The 27,502-nt window shown below is 43.3% G+C and overlaps 2 protein-coding genes across 6 annotated transcripts in view; one reads left to right on the top strand and one right to left on the bottom strand.

Annotated features, from left to right (window-relative positions):
- The window catches only part of Mettl9 (methyltransferase 9, His-X-His N1(pi)-histidine), a 42,067-nt gene extending 21,005 nt beyond the window's left edge, over positions 1-21,062 (top strand). The window contains exons 4-5 of one of the 4 annotated variants that reach the window (XM_021167579.3): positions 2,044-2,228; positions 20,360-21,062. In XM_021167579.3, the coding sequence (XP_021023238.1) occupies positions 2,044-2,228; positions 20,360-20,562 (388 nt within the window). In that variant the 3' untranslated portion in view covers positions 20,563-21,062. Of the gene's footprint in view, positions 1-2,043; positions 2,229-20,356 lie in introns of all 4 variants that reach the window. The other 3 variants (XM_021167578.2, XM_085841351.1, XM_085841350.1) reach the window with 3 other exon arrangements.
- Igsf6 (immunoglobulin superfamily member 6) lies at positions 8,506-18,764 on the bottom strand. 2 transcript variants are annotated; one of them, XM_029479660.2, is made up of 6 exons: positions 18,672-18,764; positions 14,756-15,115; positions 12,784-12,887; positions 12,114-12,161; positions 11,733-11,810; positions 8,506-10,062 (listed from the first exon to the last, which is right to left on the bottom strand). In XM_029479660.2, exons 1-6 carry the CDS (start codon positions 18,736-18,738, stop codon positions 10,042-10,044), a joined length of 678 nt encoding a protein of 225 aa, XP_029335520.1. In that variant the 5' UTR covers positions 18,739-18,764; the 3' UTR covers positions 8,506-10,041. The 2 variants fall into 2 exon arrangements, with proteins under 2 accessions (XP_029335520.1, XP_029335519.1); XM_029479659.2 differs by lacking the exon at positions 8,506-10,062 and having other exon boundaries at positions 11,289-11,810.
- Positions 21,063-27,502: the final 6,440 nt, after the last annotated feature.

Here is a 27,502-nt window from a genome sequence, read left to right as displayed (position 1 = left end):
CAAAACCAGGGCCAGTGAGTTGGCTCAGTAAGAAGGCTGCTTGCCACAAAGTCTGTCGCCCGAATTTGACCCCGATTACCATATTGTGGGAGGAGAGGACTCACTTCGCAGGTTGTCTTTTGAGCCCCACGTGTGTGCAGTGGTACAGACATATACATAAGTGTAATAAAAACTAAAAACAATGCTTAAAGTGGTCTGGGAGGGAGGGAGGGTATTGGCCTCTTCATTTACTTTGCCTAATGAGAAGATACTAGAGAATGGAGTGTACAGATGGCCATTGATGCTTAGCTGGGTAGGCCACAGGGCTTCTTTAAGGAGTCATTGTCAGGTTTTCCCTCACCTTACATGGAGAGGGCCAGCAGCCTTACCTGAGGAACATGCTAGGAGAGGCTCCCAAGTTGTAGTTTCTGTGCTACATTGTGAATTTGGACAAGCCACTCCTTTCATTTTGTCATAAAAGGAAATATTCCAGCAACTCACTAGGATTCCTGGGCAGCCTGAGTACAGCTACTAATGTATCTTAAAGAATGGAACTGAGTTTACAAACACAACTTTAAAAGTTAAGGGTGAGCTTGATCTGCTTTCAGGAAAGTTGAACTGTTACAACATTAAACTCCCTAAGTGTTGGTTCAGAGAGTGTCTTTCTAGTTTTTAAAACTTCTAACACAGAAGCCACTTCCCTGCAGCTGAGTTTTGAGGTGGATTAAGTGAGAGGTTATCTCAGTGAGATCTGCTGCTGCTTCATCTCTAGCTTCTCTTCCATTGCAGACCTAAGATTATTGTTTTGTTTAATCAAATGCATAATTTGTGCTTTTAAATTGTTTGGCTAAAGCATTATACAAGCATTTCTTTTATCGTCTATTTCATTGTTTAAGAGTAGAACTGATGACATTTTACTGTGAAAGCAGAGACTGTTCTGTGTGTCTTTAATGAGCTGAGCGCAGCTTCTGAAATCGTTATGCAGCAGTCTCACGGGATAAAGTGCTTCTGAAGCTCCACAGTGAGATGTGTTCAGGAGACATCAGTGCAGACACACACCTGTACAGCAAAGGAGCTGCCTGCTTTCTTGGGTTGTTATAAGCAGTCTTAGTGCTGGGAGACAGAAGCAGGAGCTAGTGTGAGGCCAGCCAAGGTTACACAGCAACTTCAAAACACAAGTTAGAGAGACAGGGGGAGAGAGAGAGAGAGAGAGAGAGAGAGAGAGAGAGAGAGAGAGAGAGAGAGAGAGAGAGAGATGAGGAAGAGGAAGAGGAGGAAGAAGGAAGGTAGGCAGGCAGGCAGGCAGGCAGGCTATAAGGAAAAATACCATGGCCTGGGGATCTGGCTTAGTCAGTACAGTCATGCTTATTTGGAAAGCAAGCATGAGCACTTAAATGCAGTGCCCAGTACACGTGTGAAAAGGTAAGTACAGTGGCAAGAACTTGTAATCCTAGCACTATGGAGACAGATGCAGGAGACTCCCTGGGGCCCACTGGCCCGCACAGTGTAATTATTGAGTTCCAGGCCAATGAAAGACCCTGTTTCAAAAAAAAAAAAGGGTGGCATCTGAAGAGTAACACCCAACATTGACTTCTGGCCTCTATAGTTGCCATTTTTTTCTTACCCATTGATTTAGGAGCCAAAGTTATTGGCACCTTAGTTTTTTTCTTTTTTCAAGACAAGAGTCTCACTCTGTAGTCCTGGCAGTCCTGGAACTCACTATGTAGACCAGGCTGGCCTTGAATTTACAGAGACCCACCCGACTGCCTTCCAAGTGCTGGGAATAAGGCATGTACCACTACTCCCTGCTCATCTTAGTTATTTTAAATGTTGTCGCTAGGGCTGATTAAGAACACTGGCTACTCTTCTAGAGGTCATGAGTTCAAATCCCAGCAACCACATGGTGTCTCACAACCATCCATAATGAGAAACAAATTAAAAAACCTATGGGCCAGAGCAAGAGGGAGAACGGAAAGGGGTGCGGGGGAAGGTGGGGTGGGGTGGGGTGGGGGGAGTTGTCTCTAAGTGGGAGAAATAGTAACCAAGTTCTTTTTGATTTTCCAGAGTGCTTGGTATAAATGAATGGCAGAATACAGGGTTCCAGTATGATGTCATCAGCTGCTTAAATCTGCTGGATCGCTGTGATCAGCCCCTGACGTTGTTAAAAGATATCAGAAGTGTCTTGGAGCCCACCCAAGGCAGGGTCATCCTGGCATTGGTTTTGCCCTTTCATCCCTATGTAGAAAACGGTAAGTGTGGGCAGACCAGCTCTTCTCAGAATGACTGTCTGTTGGTATTTGTGATTGCTATCTCATGAACACCTAGTTACACATGGTCTAGTGTTGCTTAGTTACCTGGGATTTACGATAATACAGCTAGCCATGTGGAGTATCACCTTGGTTAATGCTCAGTGTAATACAGATTTTACAGCATTCTGTACTCCCCTGGCACTGTAACAGCTCAGCCTCAGCTGCGTCAGTGCTTCCGTATCTGTGCTCTGCCTTTCAAGGCAGCTTGAACCACTTACGTAGTGGCGGATAAGCCGAGTCAAGCAGCACATTCCCTCCTAATCTGCTAGTAGATATCTGCTGAATGTCATGGCTGCTTTGTTTTACATTTTGTAACTCTTGTCTCAGACTCTAAAAATGATGAATGTTCTGTTTTGAAGACATTCATGTTCTAGTAAGTAGCATTTCTTGAGTAACAGGCTGTTTTAAACATTTATTATCATTTTTAGAATTGTTTTTGTGTCTGTGTATGTGAGTAGAGCATCTGCAGAGGCTGGAAGATAGCCCTACATGGGTGCTGGGAACGGAACTTGGGGTCCTTTGAAGGACCAGTGCATACTCCTAACCTTGAAGCCCTTTATCTCTCCAACCGTTGGAATACGGTTTTGTAAATTAATGGGGCTGCTCTTCAACAGTATTGATTGAGGAGTGCACTGGAAGAGACTGGTTCTTTCCCGACAATTAGCTTTACTGCAACTTCTGATACTCACTGTGAACTTAATACCACAGTAATTCATAGTTTAAGCTCAGGGGTTTGCACTTTAGGTTATCTTGAAGATGATGGCGCTAATGCTCTTCTGTATTTTGATAAAATTAATGTACATTTATATAAAACTTGTTACGCATGCTAATATTTTTAAAGTCTTTTGTCTTTTTACTTTCTGAGACAGTCCTCATGTAGCCCAGGCTAGCCTCAAACTTACTGTGTAGCCAAAGATGACCTTGAATTTTTTTATCCTCCTGCCTCCACCTCTCCGGTGCTAGGATTTATGTGGTGGTAGAGATCGAGCCCACAGCTTCCTGATGTTTGGCAAATAAAATAGTCTACCAATCAAGTTGTATCTGCAGCTCCTAGTTTTCTAGTTTTAATGCCCTGATTGGACATTTGTTCAGCTCTCAAGTACTTGCAAACATTTTAAAAGAATTCCTTACTATTTTGCAAGTGTTAGAGCCACTAAATATCGTGGAAACCCATATTTTAAGGAATAACATTCCTGTTTCTTGTGATTGTGGACCATTGTGGATTTATGTTACTGTGCGCACATATGCTTCTGAATTCTGTTCTTGACCTTGCAGTTCACCCATGGTCATAGTCCTTCCTTCCTTCTTTCCTTTCTTTTATTTTCTCATTATTTCTTGTTTGTTTGCTTGCTTGCTCATTTTGGAGACAGGTTCCTGCAGCTTTAGCTGGTTTGAAACTCATGACCCTCCTGTTTCAGCTTCCCATATGCTGAGATTTGCAGTGGTCACCATGCCTCCCTCTGTACTTAATGCTTGCCTGTACATTTGCCAAATCTAAGAGTTTTCGTTGTTAGTACGGAAAATAGGAAATATTCTCCGTCCTGCTCGCTCGCTTGCGCTCTCTCTCTCTCTCTCTCTCTCTCTCTCTCTCTCTGTATGAGTGAGTGAGTGAGGGAGAGGGGAGAAGGGGAGGGGGAAAGTGCAGGCAGAGGTTGACATTCGTTGTCTGTCCCTCTTTACTTTTTGAGACAGGGTCTCACTGAACCTGGAACTTGCTGCTTTATGTCTGAAGGGTCAGATAGCTGCCTGTTTCCTCCCACTGATATTACAGTTCCATGCAGACTCACCCATCTCCTGTGTGGGCGCCAGGGATCTGAAGGCCAGTCTCATGCTTGGCCATGGAGTCGTCTCCCCATCACTGAGCCATGTTCCCTGATTTTTTGTTTTATTTTGTTTGAGGCAGGGCCTCATGTAATCTGATCTTGCTGTGTAACTCAGGGTGGCTTCAACTCCTGATCCTTGTGCTTCTGCCTCTCATGGGAGGGCAGGGAGAAAATGGATGGAATAAACATGTCCTCGAGCTTCTTCCTCTTGCAGTCCATTCCTGTTGTTGAATGGCTTTTCACACTGCTAAGTGTGAGTGCAATCTATCATTTGTGTATCATGTGTGTGTTACACAGTGAAAAGACTCAGTAAGTGTCTTCTGATCAGACCTTGCCACAGTGCCAATCTCTGTGATTAAGCCTGGCTCCATCTCTGCATTGTACTTACTAGCCATTGAATTGTAAGGTTCTGGCTTCCTGTGTCTTGCTGGGCAACCACATGATAGAACTTTAATGCTACTGCTTCCTGGTAAAACAGGAGGAGGAAAAGCAGAAAAAAAAAAAAAAAACAACACATCAATCTAACCACAAATTTCATTTCCTTGTGTTTCTGGCAAGAAAAATTGAAAGGAAGTGAAGCTAAACAGCCTTCACTTAGGACTGAGAACAGGCTCCTTGATTGTGGTGTCAGGGTTGCCTGTGGCACGGGACAAACAGGACAAAGTCTTGTTGCTAGGGATGCCCTTTATTGCCCTGTAGCGTCTTCAGATTGTCTGCAGCACTGTTAGTGCTGTTTCTGCCTCCTGTCGTCCAGGCTTAGTCTGATGAGGTCCTGATGATCTCCATGGGAAACTGAGGATTCGAGACTCGAAGGCACAGAGTGTGCTTAGCCTGCTTGGCCTAATTAATTATTTAACAAAAAGCAATTATAGGTGAAGTGATTACTCTTATTGGGTTTTTTTGGGGGGTGGGGGGCAATCAGTGTCATGCATTTAGCTATAATTTTGTTGTTTAGGCTAACTTAGAAAAAGCAGACTAATATGTTTCTTTTTAATCTGTTAACTTGGTTCCTCACCTAGGCTTCCTTAAGGGTTGGTTGTCAGGTGAGACCTATTTAGAGAAAAGGATGTAATTAAGGAGAATTATGTTGTACAGTTGAAACTTTAATCGTGATTAATTGGTTAAAATCATAATTTTATGCAAAAATCACTCATGGTAAAAGTTGTTTGGGCTGCTTGCAAAAGGGTGTGTAATGAAAAATCTTCTCTTACTCTTAGACCCTTTGCGATTTTAGGTCACCTTAAACATGCTTCGAATGTTTCTCTACCTGTATGCAGGTAGACGCCATTAGGAGTACCTTAGATGCCTTTCTCAGACTGACTCATGGCACCTGATTGTTACTTGGAGTGGATGCAGGGAGTGAGCTGTTAAATAGGATTGTTACTGCTTTAGATTGCTGCTTGGTTGATACTCTTTTGCAAATTCCATTTTCTTAAGAGTTTAGTACTGAATTTTATATCTGAGTGCTGAGCATCTCTGAGATGATCACACTGAAGACACCCTTATCTGACTAGCGGTGCCACGCTGGCACTCCTGGTCTTCTCCCATCTCCACTCAGTGCAGCACTGGATTGTATCTGTGACATTCTAAATGAAAGTGTCTTGAGTGTTAACATCACCTTTTTTTTTTTTTTTTTTTGCAGCGCTAGGGATTAGACTCATAGTTGCATATGTGTTACACACTGCTCTTTATGAAGTATATCCTCAGCCCTTTACATTTTTTAAGTGTGTTTGTTTGTATGTGTTGGGAGATGTGGATGTCAGAGGACAGCTTGTGGGAGCTGGTGTTTTCCTTTCACCGTGTGGGTCCCAGGAATTGAGGTCTTCAAGCTTTGCCAAAGCACCTTTATCTTCTGAGCCATATTGCTGGCTCCTAAGTTTTAAAAATTGATTTATGTACAAGCATTGGGGTGTATGAGTGCAGGTTTGTACAGAAGCCAAATATTCCCAAGGAGCTGGAGTTACAGGGGTGCTGAGAACAAAATCCCTATTAGAGCAGTGACAACTCCTAACATCTTTCTGGTCACGCCATATGCCCCTTCACTTTTAGTTGAGTTAGAGTCTCACTAGGTTGTTCAGGCTGTCCTTGAACTCAGGATATCCTGCCTTAACCTGAGGAACTAAGATTAAAGAGGTGACCACAGTACCTCATAGATAACATTTATATTATTGATAAAGTGATTGCCTGTAGCTGACCTCTATGGTATTCTGGTTTTATATCATTGTCTTGCTGATTTTATAGAAAATAATTGGGAATGTGATTCTCTATTTTATTCTTTGAATAATTATTGATAGAATTATTCTTTGAAACTATTTAGGCCTGTGCTTTGAGGAATAGCCTGCTAGCAGCTATCTTATCATTTATAAGGTCCTGTTCTGATTAAATTAGATTATTGCTGTTGTTGTTATTGTTTTAGTGTCCTACTATGTAGTCTTGGTTGGTCTGGAACTTGTCATGTAGGTTGGCCTCAAATTTATGTTTGTTTTCTGTCTGTTTAAGTTTGAAATATTGGTTAGCATGGCTTCTCATTAGTCTGAGCATTTTACCTGCCCAGAGTGGCTAATACCCATCTTGGAGTTTGTTATAAGGGTTAAGTCATGTATTGAACAGTGATCAACTGTATGGGTCTAGATTTTGCTATTTGATTCATGCTAGATTTATTCTAGTCTACCTTGTTCTTTCACTGTTTTTATTTGTGACTTTGGTTATCCTTGTTCACAGTTTCTCAGACAGAAGTATTCAAGATTGTCTTTTAGTCTGCCTTAAACTCGTAACAAACGTGGTCAGAATGCAAAGGCTTCATTCTGCCCCTAACTGTCTCAGAGTGTACGCTCTGTTGGTGTGTGGCTGCACAGCTGTTGCTATTGGTCACAGGCTTGAGGTTCTTTACAACGTGAGAAAGGATTGGATTATTTTGAAAGCCCTATTGGCATGTCATGGCAGGCAAATCAAGGTAGACGACATAGATAGAAGACTTCTGTATTACGCCTCCCCACCATTGTGCTGGGTCTAGGAGGTAGGCCCTTTGGGAGGTGATGGGTTCATGAGGGCTGTCTGCTTTGCTAGAGGTTCCAGAGCCTGCACGCCACCTTCAGCAGTTTGGAGGAGGTGCCTAGTTAGAACCCCCCTGTGGCATTCTGATTCCACTTCAGCCTCCAGAACTGTGAAAAAGACATTTCTGCTGTTTCTACAATACTTTGTCATAGCAACAGCAGCCCACTAATTGCATCTCATCATCATTTCCTCATCAGTGGTTGTGAGAAACTACAGGCATCCTGAAAGATTCCAATCTTAGTGGGTGGTTACAGTTTATTCTTTAATAGGGAAAATTTTCTGGATGCCCAGAGAGTAAGAAAGGATTTAGCCAGTAGTCTCTGGAGAAGGCTCAGTATGTGTGTAGGGGCTGTTTCTCATCTCAGTTGAAATGTAAGAAATTTTAAAATAGAATTATTGTTCAGTTGTATTCATACAAAGGTATTTGAAGTCCTACTATGTGTTGGGAAGAGCCAGGCACTAGAAATAAACAGATAAATGAGCCCTAAGCTTCTAGTTGTGATTCTAGTACAGATTGTAGTTGTTACAGGCAATGTTGGGACAATGTAATAAAAGATAAGGCAAAGTACTGTGGGGACAGAGACGGGAAGATCATTAATTGGGACTCAGGGCAGGCTTTGTGTGCAGTCTCTGAGCTGTTGTACTTGTCTTGTTTTTACAGTGCTGGGGTTAAACTCAGGATCTTGCTCATTCTCTTAAGCTGTGTCTTTATAGTATATTGCAAACTTACACAAGAATGTATGTAAAAGCATGAAGATGTATATATGGTGGGGTTAGGATAGGGCAGGTTCATTGTAAGCCAAAGACAAGCCTTGCCAAGTGCTCAGTGAGCATTGAGTCCTCTTGAATGTGATGTCAGAGATAAGAGGTTCTTCCTCAGAAAATACCTTCCAAATTTCATTTTAAAATCCATCTTTAAGATAGTTCTTGCATTTACTCTTTGGGAAACACATTAAAATTCAATGCTAATACATTAGAGACTTGTCTCTTGGGAACAATCCCAGAGCACAGTCACTAGCAGAAACAAATGGTACATGTACCCAGTACTCTGCTCTCCTAGATGGAGTTAGTACTTGCTCCTTTCTGCCATCTGGTTCAAAAGTTCATTGATTTTGCCTAAGCTGGTAGTTTCCAAGTTAGGGGATTTGCCTCTTGGGGTTCATTCATAGGAGGTTCATTGTGGAGTATGAAGCAAAAAGACAGTGAGTTCATAATCTCCATGAGGACATGTGTTCCAAAGGGAGGGAGGGAGGGGAGCTGGAGAGAAGACTCAGCGGCTAAGAGCGCTGTTCCTTCTCATCACCCACACTGGACCGATCACAGCGACCTGTCATCCAGCTTCAGAGAATCTGATGTCCTCTTTTGGCTTTTATGACTTTCTGTGGACACTTGTACACAGACCCAGAAAAATGCACACACATGAATAAAAAATAAAATAAAAATCAAACAACAACCCATCTGACCAAAACACACTGCCATTGTTTTATTCCTTTTGTGTGTGTAAACATATATGTGTGTGTGTGTGTCACAATGTGTGATGTTTAAGAGTGTGTGCCATTTATATTTAGTACCTGTTTAGAAGCAACTGTACTAGAGCTGCGATCAAGTTAGTGAGCAGTGTGTCCTTGCTGGTGCTTATTCAAAGAACAATCCATGTCAAGCCCCCACTCCCTTTTTTTTTCTGAGACAGTGCTTTTCTATTAACAGCCCTGGCTGTCCTGGAACTCGATCTATAGATCAGGCTGGCCTTGAACTCAGAAATTCACCTGCCTCTGCCTCCTTAGTGTTAGGATTAAAGGTGTGCACCAGCATGCCTGGCTCAGGTCACCTCAGTGAGATAGTGAGGCCCTTGTTGTATCAAACCCTCCTTTCAAGCTCACTGGGGCTGCAGTTCTTTGGCACCACACTGACATCTAGAGTCAGTTGTCTGCATTCCTGAGGCATTTTCTGATAGGCTTTGGGTTTCCTCTGTTTGTAGTCGTCCTCTGGTCTCTTGTAGTATTGTTTTGTTGGTGGTACAACCTAAGTTGTTTCGTATACCTCAGCTGGAGAATGTTCACTGCCCACGGCTCCATTACAGTATCAGAAGAAATCACTTGTTGTTCCAAGATACTCTTCACAATGAGTTTCTCTTATTCAGAAATTGCTCTTCTCCTTACTCTTTTTGCCCTTCTCACTTGATTCTAATTGTTTCATCATTTTTACAACTCAGGGAAGTATTTATTCCCCCTCAGAACTGAGATCTCTGGTTTAACTTGAAACCTTCTCTCAGTTAATGGCTATCACACATCTAGTATGTTGGGTGGACTGACAACATAAACATGGTAACAGTTTTAAAAAACTGTTAAGATGAAGTTTTTTCTTCAAAATGAGGCTTTTTAGACTATTCCTGGAAAATTAGAAAAACGTCCTCCAGTTGAGTTTTCTTGAGGTTTTCATATTCTGTAGCTACAATTGGTGACAGCTACTTACGCTCTGCCGTCTGGCGTGGCCAGCTGTTTTCCCACTTGTCCTGTCCTTTTCTTTTGGTGGTAGTGGTTGTTTTTGAGACAAGATGATGTGTCTCTGACTTCAGGTTCATCCTATACTCAGGGATGACCTTGAACTTCTGACTCTTTATACTTCACAATGTTGGGAATACAGGCTTGTATCACTTTGCTGAGTTTATGTGGTGCTGGGGATCAAAGCTAGGACTTTGTGCCTACTAGGCAAGCACTCTGCCAGCTGAGCTATACCCCAGCTCTCTTTGATGTTGTCTTGATTTCTGTATGTCCATTCATATTGCCGTAGATTCTGGAGTTGCACTGTCAGTGGTTTAAGTGAAAAGTAAGCACATCTATGCTCTTCCAGGGTTGGGGAGTGCTTTTCTGTTTTCATCAGTGCCGTCCGTCCTCCTCCTGTGAGAGGAAGCGGAGCTGTGTGAGGTTATGTTACCAGTGGGGCCATCCTATAGCCCCATAGGAGCTACATTGTAACTGTGCAGTTTTGGTCTTGTGTATACTTGGAATCATTTTTGTGTGTTTTATGTGTGTGTGCGCGCACACACACATGCGTGCTGGAGCATGTATGTGCTTGTGTGTGTGTGTGTAAGCACTTTTTTCTGTTTGAATTTCCAGTTTTGTGTAAGCATCTGCACTCCCACTCTTTGTTTCAGTGTTGTGTGGTCTTTTGACACAGAATATCATGTAGCCCCCTTTGAACTCACTGGGTAGCTCAGGACCACATCCAGCTTTAGACCCTTTGCTTTCACCCAGTAAGTGCATGTACCATGCTCATCGTGATTTTGTTTGTTTCTGAAATAGGGCTCAAGGTCTTGCTATACAGCCCGAGCTGGCTTAAGCTGGTAATTCTGCCTTAGCCTCCCAAGTGCTGGGGTGATGATCCTCATGCCTGACCCTTCCAGTTATTGTAAAAGTCTGGTTACCATTTTTCCTTTTTAAAAGTCATTGTCTCACTACATGAGCCTGGCTAGCTTGCAAGTTGCAGTCTAGATGAGGTTGGCCTCATTTTTTCAGAGATGTGCCTGCCTCTGCCTCCCAAGGGCTGGGATCAAAGGTGTGTGTCTACGCACCTGGCTCTATTTTTGCTTCCTTTACAGTAGTATATGGGAACTAAAATAGAATAGGTCTTGATGTTATTGTCAAATCTTTGACTAGGAACTTTAAAGCTCTAAATTCCAGTTTTGCTTCAGACAACTTATTTTTGTTGACAAAGCTCCTAGGAGTCAGAGGCAGGCATGTCTTTGTGAGTTTCAGGCCAGCCTGGTCTACATAGCAAGTTCCCAGCCAGCTAGGATGATACAGGGAGACCTTGTTTCAAAGAAATAATACGCTCTAGCTTCAATAGGAAAAACTGTGAATAGGCAGTTTTTTTTTTTCTTTATGCTTTTTTTTTATATATATCACAGGAGGATGAATTTAATATGTGGATGATATTCTTTTGGTTAAAAAAAGGTTAGATTTTAGTTTTAAAAACTGAATCTGGGGATGGATCCCAGGGCCTTAATGAATATTGGGCAGGTGGTCTTCCACTGAGCTAAATCCCTGGCTTGTGAAAAGGCTTACAAATTAGATAACTCTCCCCATTATCCACCCGCTTAAAAAAAGGACAAAGAAAGTCACACTTTATAGTCATCATCCTGTTGTATTTACTTCTGTCCTAGTCCTCAGGTCTCTGTGTCCATTGTCATAGAAGGCTTAGCATTCCTGCCATGCATTGTGGAACAGGTCTTCTTAAAGTAGCATGCCCTGGGGAATCCTGACTGTGGGAAACTTACCCAGCCCCAAAGCTAGCAAGATGCTGGTTTTGTAACATTGGCAACTTTATTTTTCCCTTACTGCTAACAAGTGGTTCTTAATCTGAAAGCCCCTCTCCTGTATTGAAAACGCCATTTCCACATTACTAACTGTTGAACATTGTATCAAATGTCCTTTGTCATGCTTTTGGTGAAACTGCTGTTTTTTCTGGTAAACACACTTTGAGAAAGAGTCTATTAAAGGAAAGCTTGATTATTGGTAGCTTGCTGGCAGCCTGCTCGTTTCAGTGATCGGTGCTGTTGAATACTTACAGGTAGATGACTTGTTTCCACGTATCTCTTATGGTATAATTCTTGAGCAATTTCCTGAAAGATGCGCCGAGCACTCTTCTGCAAAATCAAAAGGAAGCTTTTGTCTTTCAGGAGCATGAGTTCTATCTTGGTTGCAGGGGATTCAGCAATGGGACCCCTAGTTAGCTTCTTAGCTCAGTACATTTAGTAGAATTTATGGCTGAGAACTGTCAGGTTAAGATGGCAGCTTCCTGCCCAGATGATGGTTGAGGATCCCTAACCGGGACTAGGAGCCTCGAGGGTGGAAGTTCTTACTGTGTTGTTCTCTGGGCGTCTTAACACAGTTTACCTTTGAACTGGATCCTGCCTATCACAGTATAAAAATGCAAGGACTCACAGTACCTTTTTTGAGCCTTTGGTTTCTCTGCTTCTTGGACCGTTGGATTTTGACTGCCAAGAATAAGAAAATCTGTGAGCATTTTGTGATCTTAGCTGAAAGAGGACTAAGCTGGCACAGTGTTTGACACACATTAGGTAACTCTCATAACATTTTAGGTGCTTTTAATTAACAAATGAATTTAACACCTTAAATGGATGTTTGTTATAGCATATGAACAAATTTTAATAAATATTTATACCCCAACTTTCTAACATATATACAGACCAAAGATACTCTTTTGGTACATTTAGGTTTTTTGTTTTGTTTTGTTTTGTTTTTCAAGGTACATGTAGTTTTAAATATTTTTAAGGCAACTTCTAGTTCTCATTAACTATTTCTGCTCTTAAAGATTGTCCTTCAGTTTTCCTGGATAATAGAAACCCATTCTCTCCCAGCAGAAAGCTGGCACAGGTGCTCAATCCCCTAATTCTGGACTTTAAAGAAGAAACAGTGTGAATGTTGTCTCTGACTAATAGTCTCACTGGTGAAGGAACAAGGTGTCTTCTGCAGCTTCCACTGAGGTGGAGGCCTCTGAAGTTGTGAGCCAGGTGTTTGCTGGGCCAGCTATTTCTGAGGTGACAGATGAAAATAACCTCTTTATGGTAACATTGGAGGTGAGGGTATCTGACTTACTTTGAAGAGGACTATGAAGGCCACAGACACACCGGTGACGTAGACAGAGAGCAGAGCTAAGAGCACTATCAGGAAACTGCGCACCTCCTTGCTGAAAAGTCTTTCTTCATGGTGGAAACACAAAGGGACAGTTACTGTTGAAGCATGTTCTTGCAGATGTCTGTGAAGCATCGCTCAAGCAACATTTACAGGTGGAGCCTGAACTTGGTGTGCTTGCCCCTCCCCACCTGGGGTTCTATGAGTAGGTGATGCTCAGGAATGTGGTAGAATCAGTTCTCTCAGTTAAATGTGTTAGACCAGAAATGCTTCTACATAAAATAAAAATGTTAAAAAAATTAAGTTGAAGAGCAAGGTTTAGTGGCCCACTCTTTAATGTTAGCACTTTCATGGGAGAGGCAGATGGGCTCTGAGTTGGAGGCCAGGCTGCCTTACATAGTCAGTTTGAATATAGCCAGGGTGATATAGTGAGACTGTCCCAAACAAACAAACAAACAAACAAACAAATTGAGCTGGACATGTGTTGTAATGTTAAGAATCACCTGTTGTGTTTTGAATGTTTTTCCTCTCTTTCTTACGGTACCATACTGCTGATTGAACTCCTGCCTCATACACGCTTAAGCCTTCTACTACTGACCCATATCAACCCAAGAATTACTTTTTATAAACATTACTTAAATACATGGACATTGAAATTTCTTTTTGTTAGAAGTGATGAACAAGAATCACCAACTCTTTTGGTAAGGTGCAGATATTTTCTTGTTGGTGCAACTGTTAAAAGCTAACTAGTGCTGTCTGGTAAAAACTGGAGGAGGCTATCTATTGAGGATCTTAGAGCCAGCTCCTTGCTTTAAAGGCAGTTGTGCTGTATGACATGTGAGTTTCTTAGTGAAACCCTCCAAGAAGAAATACTGAACCCATTTTCATATCCTGAATTCTCTCTTTGGGCAGGAAGTGATCTCTGTTCAAAGAGAGGAATAAGTAATGTATGCCTTTCAGTACTAATTATGTGAAACATGAAAATACAGTTAGATACAAAATTATTCTCCATCAACCAATAGTTTTAGCTAAATATCTCATAGGGCCTATCCCATGGACTCAGTTTATACAATGCACAATTAAAAAAAATTTTAAGACATCACAAAATTTTGCTCAGATCAGGTTTAAAACCTTTATCTCAAAAGCACAAATTATGATATAAATTTGGTCGTATAATACTTTAGCCCTGGCGTTATCTTAATAGAAGGTGCTAGTGTCTAGACCCTTCCTGATTGACTCCATCTAGTATCCACAGACACAGAGGCAGTAGTAGGCCTTTTCAGTTCTTTCTCCATTCCCAGACTTATTCCTGAGAGCTAAACAAGCACTCTTCTGTGCTGCAGTGTCGAGGTGTAACCCAGGGAAGTAGGTAGGTGTGTGTGTCTGTGCTATTTTTTAGGTGTTAAACAGGAGAATTGTATGTGCAGTGTGCAGGTGTAACATGGGGAGACGTGTGTCTTACTGCTTTCTCAGAAACTGGCTTAGCATTGAACCAGCTAGAAAATCACTCTGTAAGAGAAGCAGAAATGAGTAATTCAATTGGACTCTGAAAAGATAAAGAGAATTAAACACAAATTTGGAGAGAAGGTACCAGTAGATCTTTGGCCATTATCATTCTGCCTGGATATCAGAAGAAAAACTGTTGGCTCTGGCTTCCTGAAAAGATCCCTGACAATCCCTCACTCCAGGCCAACCCTTGAGTAGTCTGAGACAGACATTTCAAAGAGACACATGCCTAGGGTGCCAGCTCCTTGGGATGCTGAGGCAAGAGGAGGACTTGGGCCAAGAGTTCAAAGCCAGCCTTGAACAGTATAGCAAGAATTGATTTAAAGGTAAAAAATAGTGAACAACAACAAAATTAGAGAAAAGGCTTCACACGATTATGCAACTAACAACCACACACATCTTACAGATGTGACGCAGTCCTGAGACTGACCTCTTACCACCAGGGTAGTCCCCTTTCCAGTGTGTTTAGCGCTTGGTGACAGTTCATCGAGAAACGCTATTCCACAGATGTAAATTGCACTGTCATTTGGAGACAGCCTGTTAACAGTGAGGAAGACTTGGTCCCGGTCCAGGGTTTCTTTCACTGTGAACTTGTCTGCCTCATTTTTGCATCCATCCAAGCACAGAGCTTCAGGCTGGTGAGTACCACAGCGAAACCACAAGCTCTTTGGTGGCACTGGAGGGCATCCAACTGTAGAAAAGTTACACTCCATGGTGACAGCATCAGAACCGTAGTCCACCTCTAGGTAACCTGGTTGTAGCACATACACAGTACAGGCACCCACCACACCTGTGAGGAAGCACATGGGTATTGAGGGGCTTTGTTGTTGCTGCTTCTGGGCACTGTTGAGCCAAGGACTCGCCAGTCTCTGTTTCTTCTCCCATTCCCATTAAAAACAAGACTGTAAAGACGACAGGTGTCCTCGCCTGGGTTAACTCACTGATACATTACCTCGTGGTTGTTGGCATCCCTCAGAGAGGTACTGGTATGATCAGTGTGGCTATTGGAGGTAGTGTGCCTGAAGCCAGAAGTACACACAGTGCTGACAAGAGCTCCCTTTTTCTCACCTCTTAATCTTGAAGAGCCTGTCTCCTCCTGTGCACCCCTTGCTGTGCTGTGTGATTGAGCACATGAGCCCTGGCAGGTTTTTTTGCCTGTTGGAGGCTGGGCTGCCTAGGATGAGTCTGGTGTCCATTTGGGAATTAGGATAACAGGAAGGATATACCTCTAAGAAAATGCAGCCCTGGCTTAATCCATGGCCCAGGGAGCCCCCTGTGCATGAGTAGGAATCACCTCTGTGATGGTAGTTCAGGGTGCTGCCTGCGTTTCCTATCATGATGAGTGGGGAAGTTGCTCCCTTGTGCAGTTAATGTAGAATTTAAATGTGATGAGGCCCAAGCCACAGTTTCTAATGGAAAGCAGCTGTTACTGCTGCCTCTGCCTTTACTACTCACCCCTCTGTGCTTGACCTTCTAGCCCAAGACACGATGGAAAACCACTCAGGTGCTTCTTAATGGGAAGTCCCCTTAGACCCTTTTGGGGTGAGGGACACCACATGAAATTTGGTATTGGTTAAAGTAGATGTGAGTTTTTAGTTCAACTTCTGCCTAGTTGTATAGGCCAAATGGTCTCTCTTATCCTACTCTGCTCCTGAGAATGGGGGAAAATCCAAATCCTCTGACGCTTGTATTCATTTAGCAGTGGTTCTCAGGCTTCCTAATGCTGCGACTCTTTAATAACGTTCCTCATGTGGTGACCCCAACCACAAAATTATTTCATTGTAGTTTTGCTACTGCTATGAACTGTAATGTAAATATCTGATATGCAGGTGATCTGATACTCAACTCCAAAGGAGTTGCAACCCGGAAGTTGAGACCTGCTGATTTGGGGGCCATGGTTCTTTTTCACTTAACATTGTGCCTTGTAGGTTCCCACTCATAGCAGCTGGAGCAGTCAAGTTAGTCACAGTGCTTGTGAGAGTCTGCTCTCACATTTCTCCTTCTCATTGTGTGCCTTGAGGTAAGCTGAGGCTCTGTGCTGACTGACTGAGAGGAGTTAGGAGTTAGTCAGCTGGAGTACCACCTAGCTTCTTGTGTGCAGGGAGGTCCAGTCAAGGAAGAGTGGGCTCACACTAGCCTGTTGACTGCCCAGGCACAGTTCCTTAGAAGTCCAGGGGCTGCTCTGCAATGTGAAATAGATTGGTCCTGTTGTTCCTATGTGCAGACAGAACCCCAGGCTCAGGTCACTTTCAATTGAAGATTTAAAAAGTAAACCAACCACTGGAGAGATGGCTCAGTGGTTAAGAGCACTGACTGCTCTTCCAGAGGTCCTGAGTTCAATTCCCAGCAACCACATGGTGGCTCACAAATATCTGTAATGAGGATCCGATGCTGTCTTCTAGTGTGTCTGAAGATGGCTACAGTGTTCCCACACTCATGAAATAAACAACTCTTTAAAAAAAAAAAAAAAGTAAACCATGACCATAACACAATTTGAAATACTTGCAGCTTGGGAATTTCCTCTCAAAGTCTTCGTTGGGGAAACTGAACAGGCCAGGGGAGGGAACAACGGTGTCCCTTCCCCCTGCAGTTGAGCAACATTAGTCAAAAAGAGAAGTCTGCATAGTATCTCACTAAAGCCCTCTCCTGTGAAAATTTTCTTTTAGGAATTTCTAGGTTCTGTAGGGTTTTTTTTTTTTTTTTTTTTTTTTTGTATGTTTTAAATCAATTTCCACTGAAAATGTTGAAATTTAGCTCAGTGGAGGAAACAAAATCACCCTATTCCTTTTTGTAAACTGTTAGAAAATAAGTAGAGACCTTATTTTGGATACCTTGAGCTTATTTTGTGTGTGCTTATGTATGTCAGCCTGTTCAGGTGTGTATGTGGGTGTGTGGGCATGAGTGTACAGATGTGTGTGGAAGCCAGAAGACAGCCTCAGTTGTGTTCTTTGGAATTACTTACTTTTGTTTTTCCTGAGAGGGTCTCAGTGTTGGGTAGGCCGGGCTAGTGAGGGAGCCCAGCTCTGCCTCCCCATCACTGAGCTGGTAAGTGTGTGCCACCAGGCCTGACTCTTTTATATTGTTCTAGTAATCACATAGCGGTCCCTCTGCTTGTACAGCAAGCACTGTACTGAGATATCTCCCCAGCTCCAACACCTATTATTACTATTAGCATCAGAAGCTAACAATTACTATTATTATTGTTATTATTATTATTATTATTATGTTTTTGAGACAGGGTTACTCTGTGTAGCCTTGACTGTCCTGGAACTTGCTCTGTAGACCAGGCTAGCTTCGAACTTACAATCCGCTTGCCTCTGCCTCCCAAGTGCTGGGTTTGCGCCACCACTGTAATGCCCAACGTTTATTATTATAGAAAATGTCAAACATGCAAAAGTAGCACACAGACCCAGCCTTGCCTAGCATTTGTTACCTTGGGCTTGTTTCAGGTCTCCTCGCTATCTCATTCCCTCCTTTTGTTATTATATCTGCAAACATTTCACAATACAGATGGGAAGATAAAGCTTTTCTCTGACTCCAACGAAGCTCTGTACAAAAGTAGTATATAGTCATTGCAGACAATAGAGCAGTATGTGACATCACCGTGGTTCCTCAGCCAGAAGAGCTACTGTTAACATTTAGGAATAATTCACTCACTCCCCCTGCCCGTGCCCCGTCTCCCCTCCCTCTGCATTTCTCCTTTCCTTTTGTGTGTGCTGGAGAGTGAACCTAGACCCTTGCATATGCTTGGCAAGTCCTCCACCATTAGACTACTCTACCATGTATTTACAGATGAGAAAAAATTTAATTTCAAGAACATTGGCTCCATTTCTTGCCCTGCAATCCAGATTTAGTGGGCAAATCTTAGATTATTTAAACTATGACGAAATAAATAACTTTTATAGCGCTAGAACAGGTAGAGATAGAATTTAAAGATTAGTTATCTTATCAGGTGGCTTTTCTCTAGGTCAAGTTACAGCTTTAAAACCAAGTTCTTTTCAGCCTTTAGAAACATTGTGCTATGAAAGTATTAAGATAATATTGTGCAGTATACATTAGTCCAGAGCTTGCCTGTGTGGGAATTGACTGAGTGACTAGCACAAGTGGTCACAGACTCTCTCTGGTGAGATGTGCTCAAAGCAGCATCACCAACCAGGGGCCGGTAGGAAACCTTTCTTCAGCTATGCTTTAGTACCTAATTCTGTGGGGAGAAGAGACCTCTCCAGCCCCCAACCTACTGTAGTGCTGCCTTCTTAAATCATGTGCTAAGAGCTTAAGTATACACATCAGGCGAGAAGCAGCGCTCACTTAATGAGCCAGAGAAAAGGAAAGCTCAACCTCCTTACCGAGTTGGAAAAGGATCAGGCTGATCTCTAGCTGGAGGCCGCTCCTGCGTGTGCTCACGGGGCCCATCTCTGCTGCCTGTGCCTTCTTCTCCACTTTTCTCCTTTCAGAAAGGAAGAAGTAAAGAGAGGAACTCATATTAAGGAAGCACAAGCAGGAACTTTTAGAAATTGTGTAAGAATGGTTTGTAATAAGTTTCACCATTTAGAGTTGAGATTTCAGTCTAAGCGTGCGTGTATGTTAGAAACTGTCCTGGGCATTTGATAGTCTTTGTGGAGCTTGCAGGAAGTCAGTGCTCCTCAAGCAGTGCCTGACATTTTAGAGTGCTCTTACTGATGTGCTCCGCTGCAGAGGGCCTCTCAGGGCCAGAAACTGTTAGACGTGAACAGCAGCAGCAAGAGGCCATGTTTCCTGTAGGCCTGGGAGAAAAACTCAGGGAGTGACCAGAGCATCCGGCATGGTAAAAAGGTACACAGCTGCTTGTGTGCCTGGCTTGAATTGAAAGATTTCTTGGTGTTGATAAGCAAAATGGCTATGTCCCTTGGTGCTTGCTTTGGGTCTGAGTCACACACAGCACCCCCTCTCCCCCAGCCTCGACTAGTCAGGTTCTTTGTAAGTAGCAGGAACTCAGCTGATCAGCAAAAAGAGACTTGTTAACAGGACTTGAAGTGGCTCCTGGAGTCTCAGAAGGCCTGGAGAACCATGTGAACTCCAGGTCAGGAGGAGCTTGAGTCACACTGTGAAACTGGTCTGATGCTGGGCACTAGGTGCTGCAGATCTGTCCTTAGCACCCACTCATCAGCCCACCTCCCTAGCCACTTGATATTAGTGCTTGCACTTGGCAAAACGCCTTGCTTTATTCTGGGTCACCGGCTCATTCCAGTCTTGGCAACAGGCTAAGGTGTGGCACCAGTACCCTGCTTCAAGGAAGCCCAGAAAGCAGCTTCCCTCCCTCCAAGAATTAACTCCCCTGGGAGTTATGCAGGGAGAGAATGCAGTGCTGGCCACTGAGAAGTGTGTAGTCTTCCCTTTCCCGTGCTCTATCACATGCTGCATCAGAAGCCTCACTATGAATTTAGTGGCATGTCACCACAGCCTCTAAGAGCATCCCAAATTCACCTTTGGTATTGTCTGTTTGTAGTCAGAGTGTGGCTTGTAGGGAACAGACCCTGCCTGCTTCCCACACCCCAGGCTCCTGATGCCCATAGGCTTGGAAGGGATTGACAGATGACTTAGAAAATGGGTCAGCTTCTCTTCAAAAGCACTTGTGTTTCTGTGAATTGAAATTTCTCATGAGCCTATTTTAATTTTCAGCCAGGCAACTTCTAGACTGGAAGTTGAGTAAGTGCACGTGATCTCGTATGTCCAAATCTCCTTTCAAATACAAGTGAACCCCATATTCAATATTCACTCACTGACTAGTTTCTGAGCCACACAAGCAGCTCAATCAGTGTAGGATCTGGATGAAGGCAGCCTGGGAACAGCACTGGATGCAGGTGGCCTGAGAGCATCACTTTGGGTAAGTTCTGTCACTCCTAGGCTCTGTCCACTTGCTTTGAAGAGAGTGGAGCTGTTCAGAGATGGTGCGCCCAGGGCATCAGTGCCTGGAACACTAGCTCTCCCTGTACTTCCCTCTTTTAGTGAGTCATTGTTCAAGAATTTAACTTAATGTTTTTATTTGTTTTAGTAGGTGGCAAGTGGGAGAAACCATCAGAAATTCTGGAAATCAAGGGACAGAATTGGGAAGAGCAAGTGAATAGCCTGCCTGAGGTGTTCAGAAAAGCTGGCTTTGTCGTCGAAGCTTTCACTAGACTGCCATACCTGTGTGAAGGCGACATGTACAATGACTACTATGTTCTGGACGACGCTGTCTTTGTTCTCAGACCAGTATAAACACGTGGAGGCCCAAGTCCTCAGAGTCACCCCTGCAACCGACCCTCCAGAAGAGGAGATGCATCCAATGATGTGAGGGGGACCTCTGGGGACTGTCATTCTCAGTATCATGTAGGAATTTAAAAAGCCAAAATACTAATTCTTTCTTTGTAGTGTGTAAGGGAGTGTTTTTAAAAACAAAACCCAACTCTTTGTGTATTTTTAATCAACTCTTTACTCAGAATCACGCTCCAATGCAGGTCACTCTCCAATTATGATGGAAGATATTTTTTATACTTAATTGCTGTAGGGACTCATTCCCAGACAAAGCAATAGTCATTATGTCATGGAACCGATCAATGGATTGTTTTTAATAAATGAAGACTGGCAATAAGGCTGTCCATTCAATTCCAAATATTGGTTATAAAGTAGAACCATTGATAACTTTCATGTTTAGAAACTCCTTCTCTTACTATTCAAAAAATGTTTTTAATCACGCTAATAAACGTTTTTGGAGATGACGCTGGCACCATGTTCTTCTCTCAAACTCTGCAGCTTTGGCTTCACGGATGCCCTCAGTAGGAGCATGATGGGAAACACTCAGGCTGAGCCTGGAAGGAAAGCAAGGTTCAGCTTGGGTGTTTTGACACCCCTAGAATGACCTGCCTTACTCAGATATAGTGCTCTAGGAAGTGCCTCTCAGTCAGTGTACCTGCTTCTGGCCACACAACAGCTTTGTTTTCCTAAGCTTCCTTAATTCCTCAGGATTGAAGCAGTCCATGGCTTTGACTGACAGGATTCAGCCTAAATAAACATTCAACTTCTTTCACTTCCTTGAATGCCATCTTCCCAGAACTTGGCTTATCCCTAGATCCTTAACTGAGAGTTTGTTTGCTGAAGACCATTACCAGACAGCTGGTAGAATCCAAAGTGCTTCCAATAAACCCAGAAACACAGTGATAGAGGAGACCTCATTAGCAAGAACAGTAATCGCTGTGGACACTAGTCCAGAACCTAAAGACCCAGCAGTCACAGCGGTGACAGCGTGAACGAGGTAGTCACAGTCTGTTACCCACGTGCTCATTACCTGTGACCAGTACTCATAGAAAACTACAACACCTGGGCAGAGGGGCCAGAGTGTTGATTAAGAGCAGCCTTGAGAGCCCCACCTTAGCAGTTAGTGTTATGTGTTATGTGTAGTCAGACAAGGGGTCATGGGTTGATGTACAATTGTTAGTGCTGTGCTGTGTTCTCATTCTTTTTCCCCAGGACTTTGGGTAAATGAAGTACAGACAGTGGCCTAGTGAACAGAGGAGTGCAGCAAGCCTAACATACTTCTTTTGCAGTGGAAACTTGTGTCTTTACCTGGCATCAGAAGGGGCTGCTGTTTTATCCTGGGAAGGGTATTCAGAGCCAGGTGGCTTCAAAGCGGCTCCTGTCTTTGAAGTTGAGGTCTATTGGAAAAAGACCATAGAAAAACAGAGAGCACATGTGTTTATTCATTTTAAAGACAAATTCTCAAGAAAATCAGAGGACCTTTGAAGGCCAGTTTATTAAAAATGCCATTTTGTGACTTGGAAACCAGATGCAGATGTATTCCTATGTCCTATCTGGTCTGGGACGTCTTAGTGTGTTGTCACCTTTGGCCACTAGATGGTGGTGTTGTTTACCAAGTGGCAGTGGTTCACCTCCTTTTCTCCCCAAGTATAATAATGCTGCTTTGTGTGCACCATTCCTGGCACGTGTGCTTAAACCCAGTAAGTTGGAGAAGCCGAGAGGGGCACCACCTGTGGTTGGTCCAGCAGGCTTGCCAGTTGACCCTAAAGGTGAGTGCAGAGAGCAAACACAGCTTGCACCTGGGATTCCTGGCCCCCTGCACCTGCATTCAAAACCCCTGGAGTGGTGAGAGTGCTGAGGACACAATGCCCCTAGTCATCTCCCCCTTGGGCGAGGTCATTAAAACCACTTCTGTGTTTCCCACCTTCCCAAGTTTTCTGTTTGTTGTTTGTTTGTTTTGTATAGCCAGTTTACAGCAGGAAATAAGCTGGGCTGGGAAAGGCGCAAAACTTTGGTGTATCCAGCTTCCTCCTGAAGCTGTGTCTTCATTAACATCGCACAGAAGTCAGGCGTTGGGCCCTACAGCACAAAGTTGGGCTGCTCACAGACTTGTAGCTCATGTATCAAAGATACATCAGAGTTGGCAGGAGGTTGTTTGTTAAGCAAGCAGAAGGACTGGAATTTAGATCTCTAGGAAGTCTTGGAGAGCTTGGAACCCCAGCATGTAGGAGTCAAACATCCCTGGAGCAAGGTGGCTCCCCAGCTTATCTGAAACCACAAGCTACAAGCTCCACGAAAAGACCTGCCTCAGTATATAAAGTGGAGTGCAATTGAAGAAGCTACCAGAAGTCAACCTTGGACCACAGCACACACAGACCCACACATGTACCCTCACATGGATGTGCGAGAGCATGTGCATGCACACACACATACACACACACACACACACACACACACACGAGTACAACATAATGGAAGAAGTTCACATTGCATCCACCTGAAGAGATATTTGCGATGTAACTGGGAATAATACACCCTGAAATTAAACAGTACTACACCGTGAGATTCTAAGGTCTCGCAACTAAATGGATAATGCGTCATTGGCTAAAAATGGCTGAGAACAATGATTAACGATCGTACTGGCTGGTTTTAGGTGTCAACTTGACCCAGGCTGGAGTTATCACAGAGAAAGGAGCTTTAGCTGGGGAAATGCCTCCATGAGATCCAGCTGTGGGGCATTTTCTCAATTAGTGATCAAGTGGGGAGGGCTCCTAGTGGGTGGGACCATCTCTGGGTTGGTAGTCTTGCGTTTTTGTTTTTGTTTTGTTTGTTTGTTTGTTTTTTGAGACAGGGTTTCTCTGTATAGCCCTGGCTGTCCTGGAATTCACTCTGTAGACCAGGCTGGCCTCAAACTCAGAAATCTGCCTGCCTCTGCCTCCCGAGTGCTAGGATTAAAGGCTTGTGCCACCACGCCCGGCTAGTCTTGGGTTCTATAAGAAAGCAAGCTGAGCAAGCCAGTGGAAGCAAGCCAGTAAGGAACATCCCTCCATGGCCTCTGCATCAGCTCCTGCTTTCTGACCTCCTTGAGTTCCAGTCCCGACTTCGTTTGGTGATGAACAGCAGTGTGGAAGTGTAAGCCGAATAAACCCTTTCCTCCCCAACTTGCTTCTTGGTCATGATGTTTGTGCAGGAATAGAAACTCTGACTAAGACAACAATCCAGGCTGCAGCTATACACATCTCCACTTCACTTTATCTGTTCCGTGTAATTGTGCCGTCTACCTTCTAGGCAAGAATTCTAAAATTCAAGTAGTATCTTAATTTTGAACTATTTTTAAAGTAAACTGACTTGGGACTAGTTCTGGGTTTGTAAAAATTAGAGTTATATCTGACTTTGTTCTCATCTAGTTGGCCCTAGTGCTACTGTCTGACGGACCCATCCCGTGTTCAAGGCTGTTAGGGTTTTGCTTCTTCTTTTCCTATCCCCGACTTCTGTTCAGGATGCCCCACTCCATCGGCTGGATTTTACTATTTCAAAGACTTTAATTTTGTGTGTATGAGTGTCTTGCTTGCATGGTTTATGTGTACCTGGCCCCAGAACTGGAGTTAGGATTTATTGTGAGCCGCCATGTGGTTGCGGGGAACGGAGCCCAGGCCCTCTTGAGAGCAGCCAGTGCTCCTTCCCACTAAGCCCCTTCTGCAGCCAATTTTGTGGTTTTTTAATTATCAGTTCTCACTGAAATAGAATGTCATCATTTGCTTTTCCCCTTTCCATTTTTTATGTAGTCAAATGCATGTAACAGATTGACAAACAGTCGTTGGTTAGGTGTAGTCCTATAGTGCAGCCTTTCTCTCATCTGTCTCTAGAGCACTGCAGTTTGCCAAACTGGAAATTCCACCTATTAAATAACCAGCTCTGTACCTTAGGTTCCTTGCGCATATAGAATGATACAATGTGTTTGTTTTCTGTTTTTTTTTTTTGTGTGTGTGTGTGTGTGTAGGTGTGTGTGTGTTTGTGTGTGTGTATGTGTGTGTGTGTGTGTGCATGTGTGTGTGTGTTTGTGTATGTGTATGTGTTTGTGTGTGTATGTGTGTGTGTGTAGAAACTGGTTTATTTCACTTAGCATCTGAAGTTGCAGCCATCTTTATAGCATGTTCCAGCATTTCCTTTTTAAGACTGAATGCTATTCCCTTGTATGGGCATACCACAGTTTATTTATGCATTTCTCCACTGATAGACACTAAGAGTGCGTCCATATTTCAGCTGTTGTGCACCATGCTGCTGTGGATATGAATGTGTAAGTATTTTTTAAAGACTGCTTTCAGTTTGGGGGAGCAGATTCTCAAAGTGGAACTACTGGGTCATTTTGTAATTCATTCTAGTTCTAGGGTTTTTTTTTTTTGTTTGTTTGTTTTGTTTTGTTTTGTTTTTAAGGAACTACAATGATGAAAACATTTTATGTTCCCACCAACAATGCACAAGAGTCCCAATTTTTCTACACCATTGCCAGCACTTTTATTTTAGATAGTAGTCGCTGAATGTGTATGAGACAATACTGTTTGATTTTCATTCCCTAGTGATTAGTGCATCATGCTTTCATGGTTCAGTTTGGGGCATTTGGCTTCATTTCCTGCAAATGAAAGTAAACCGCACTTTGTAAATATCCAGTGGTCCCCGAACAACAGAATCCTTTTTCTCTATGAAATCTCAGACTTCCCTGGAGAATTGGGAGAATATTATTACATAACTAGAATTTGAGTCCCTCTGGGTTTGAAAGTCACTATGCCCTATTCAGACAAATTAATGCTTTCATTATAAAGTCATTTTACAGTTACTTTCAGTGCCTGTAAAATGGTGACATAACATTGGCTATCTGCACTTCAGTTCTAGAACATAAATAACAGGATGGCCAAACGCTGTTATTAGATACTCTGTTTAGGATTTGATGTAGTACTGATTTATTTTTTGAGATGGGGCCTTGCTGTGTTGCCAGGCTGGTCTCAAACTCAAGAGTTTCGAGTGATCCGTCTATTCCAGCTTCTTGAGTGGAGGGGACCACAGCTTTGGGCCACTGCCTTGGCTGGAATATTGTGTTTAAATGCTTGTGAACCCCCAGCCCTTTCCCGTGGGTGGGTTGAAGTAGCCAGGTCTATCTTACCATCCTCTTAAACTCAGTGTTAGCTTCTCAGCACTTGGGTTGACATTCTGATGGCTGTTACTGGTCACCAAGCCCTGCAGAGCATTTGCATTCCAAATACCACACTAACGAGAAGATAAAAACAGGCAAAAAATGATGACAATGAAAATGAGCCTCAGTTGTCCGATCTGTAGCCAAGTGCACCACTGTTGACATTTTTGGTAGGTATCCTAGCAGGGCTCCCTGGTGCCTATGTGTATGCACTGGTTCATGTGTGTCTACATGTCGTGATAGATGCTTTTATTTCTCTAGGAGAAATGTAAAACATGCAGGCACCTGGTTTCTAGTTAGACGCTGGCAAGATGCAAGGTGTTTCCTATCATTCAGGGCTTGAGGCCAAATTAATCCAAGGCCTGGTGACAAAAGGCTATCATGAGATGTTGGAGAAATAATGTAAAATTCATTGATAGGCATCGGAACGCCTCAGTGGGTCTTTTCTGAAGAGAATGTTTAGTGTTGTTGTGACAAAATAATATAAAAATTAGGATGATTGAGATGTTTCATTAAATGGGAGAATTGCAAGAAAGCCTCTGGGGTCCATAATTGTGTTTTCACTGGGTAAGATGAAAAACAGGTATGCATAATCTCACTGATACAAGGCCATTATTTTAATGTATTTGTGTCTCATTTTAATAAAAGCACATATATTAGTGGTTGGCTTTTTGTTTTGGAAATGAAATAATTTTCTTGTGTTCTTATTATCTGATCTTTCGTAAAAGACTGTTCTTCCTTGTGGAGATAGGACCCAGAGCCTGGCATGTGTTAGGCCCAGTCTACCACGGAGCTGCACCTTTATCCAAAGGCTCTTCTATGGGAGTGTAATCAGTGCAGTCGATGGATGGTCATCTAGCCACAGGCTTGCTGCTGAGCAAGCCACGAGGAACAAGCCAGTGAACAGCCAGGTTCCTGACCTGCTGGAGTTCCTGTCCTGACTTCCTTTGATGATGAACAGTGATGTGAAAGTGTAAACCAAATCCTTTCCTCTCCAGCTTGCTTTTGGTTATGGTGTTATACAGTGATAAAGTAAGGAGCCTTTCTCACCCAGCTTCAGCAGCTGCTGGCTTGCACTCCTGACTCCCATCTCCTTCATGCACAGCTTGGCCTGCTTTTCAGTTTGTAAATGTGTTTCTAAAACTTTTTGTTGGTGTTGATGGTTTTTAAGGTTGGGTTCACCATGTGGCCCTGGCTGACCCAGAACTTGTTTTGTAGACTAGAATGGCCTGGAACTCAGAGATCTGTATTCCCCACAGCTGGCTGAGATGGGTTTTTTTAATGCGCCTGCTACAATGAGCGTGTCTTTAAACAGCCAGACTGCTAAGTATCTAATGGCCACAGGACTCCCAACTGTAATTTTGCTTTTTTGTTTTTTGAGACCTTGTAGCCCATTCTGCCCTGGAATTCACAGTCCTGTGGTCTCAGCTTCCCACATGCTGCAATGACAGCTGGGCCATCACTCCACCTAGCTCGACTTTCAATTTTCAATGGTGTCTTTGAATCTGGTTCCAAATAAACTCCCTGCCTTGTCATTGGCTGGAGTCTTCAGTGAAGCTGAAGCTAACCGCCTCTGCCTGGCTGCTGTCCCGGAGGGAGGGTGTGTAGGGAGACCCCAGGCAATCTGTCCTTGGCAGGGAAGGGGGTGGAGGAGCTGCATGCCAAGCACTGCTGTCCTGAGAGGTGTGGCCCTGGCCCTACCGTGTGTCCAGACTC

The sequence above is a fragment of the Mus caroli genome, unplaced genomic scaffold (assembly GCF_978045245.1).
Source record: "Mus caroli unplaced genomic scaffold, Mus_caroli_1 scaffold_8, whole genome shotgun sequence".
In the NCBI taxonomy this organism is placed as follows: Eukaryota; Metazoa; Chordata; class Mammalia; order Rodentia; family Muridae; genus Mus; species Mus caroli.
Note: the sequence above shows the minus strand (reverse complement) of the source record. Positions and strands in the feature narration are given on the sequence as shown.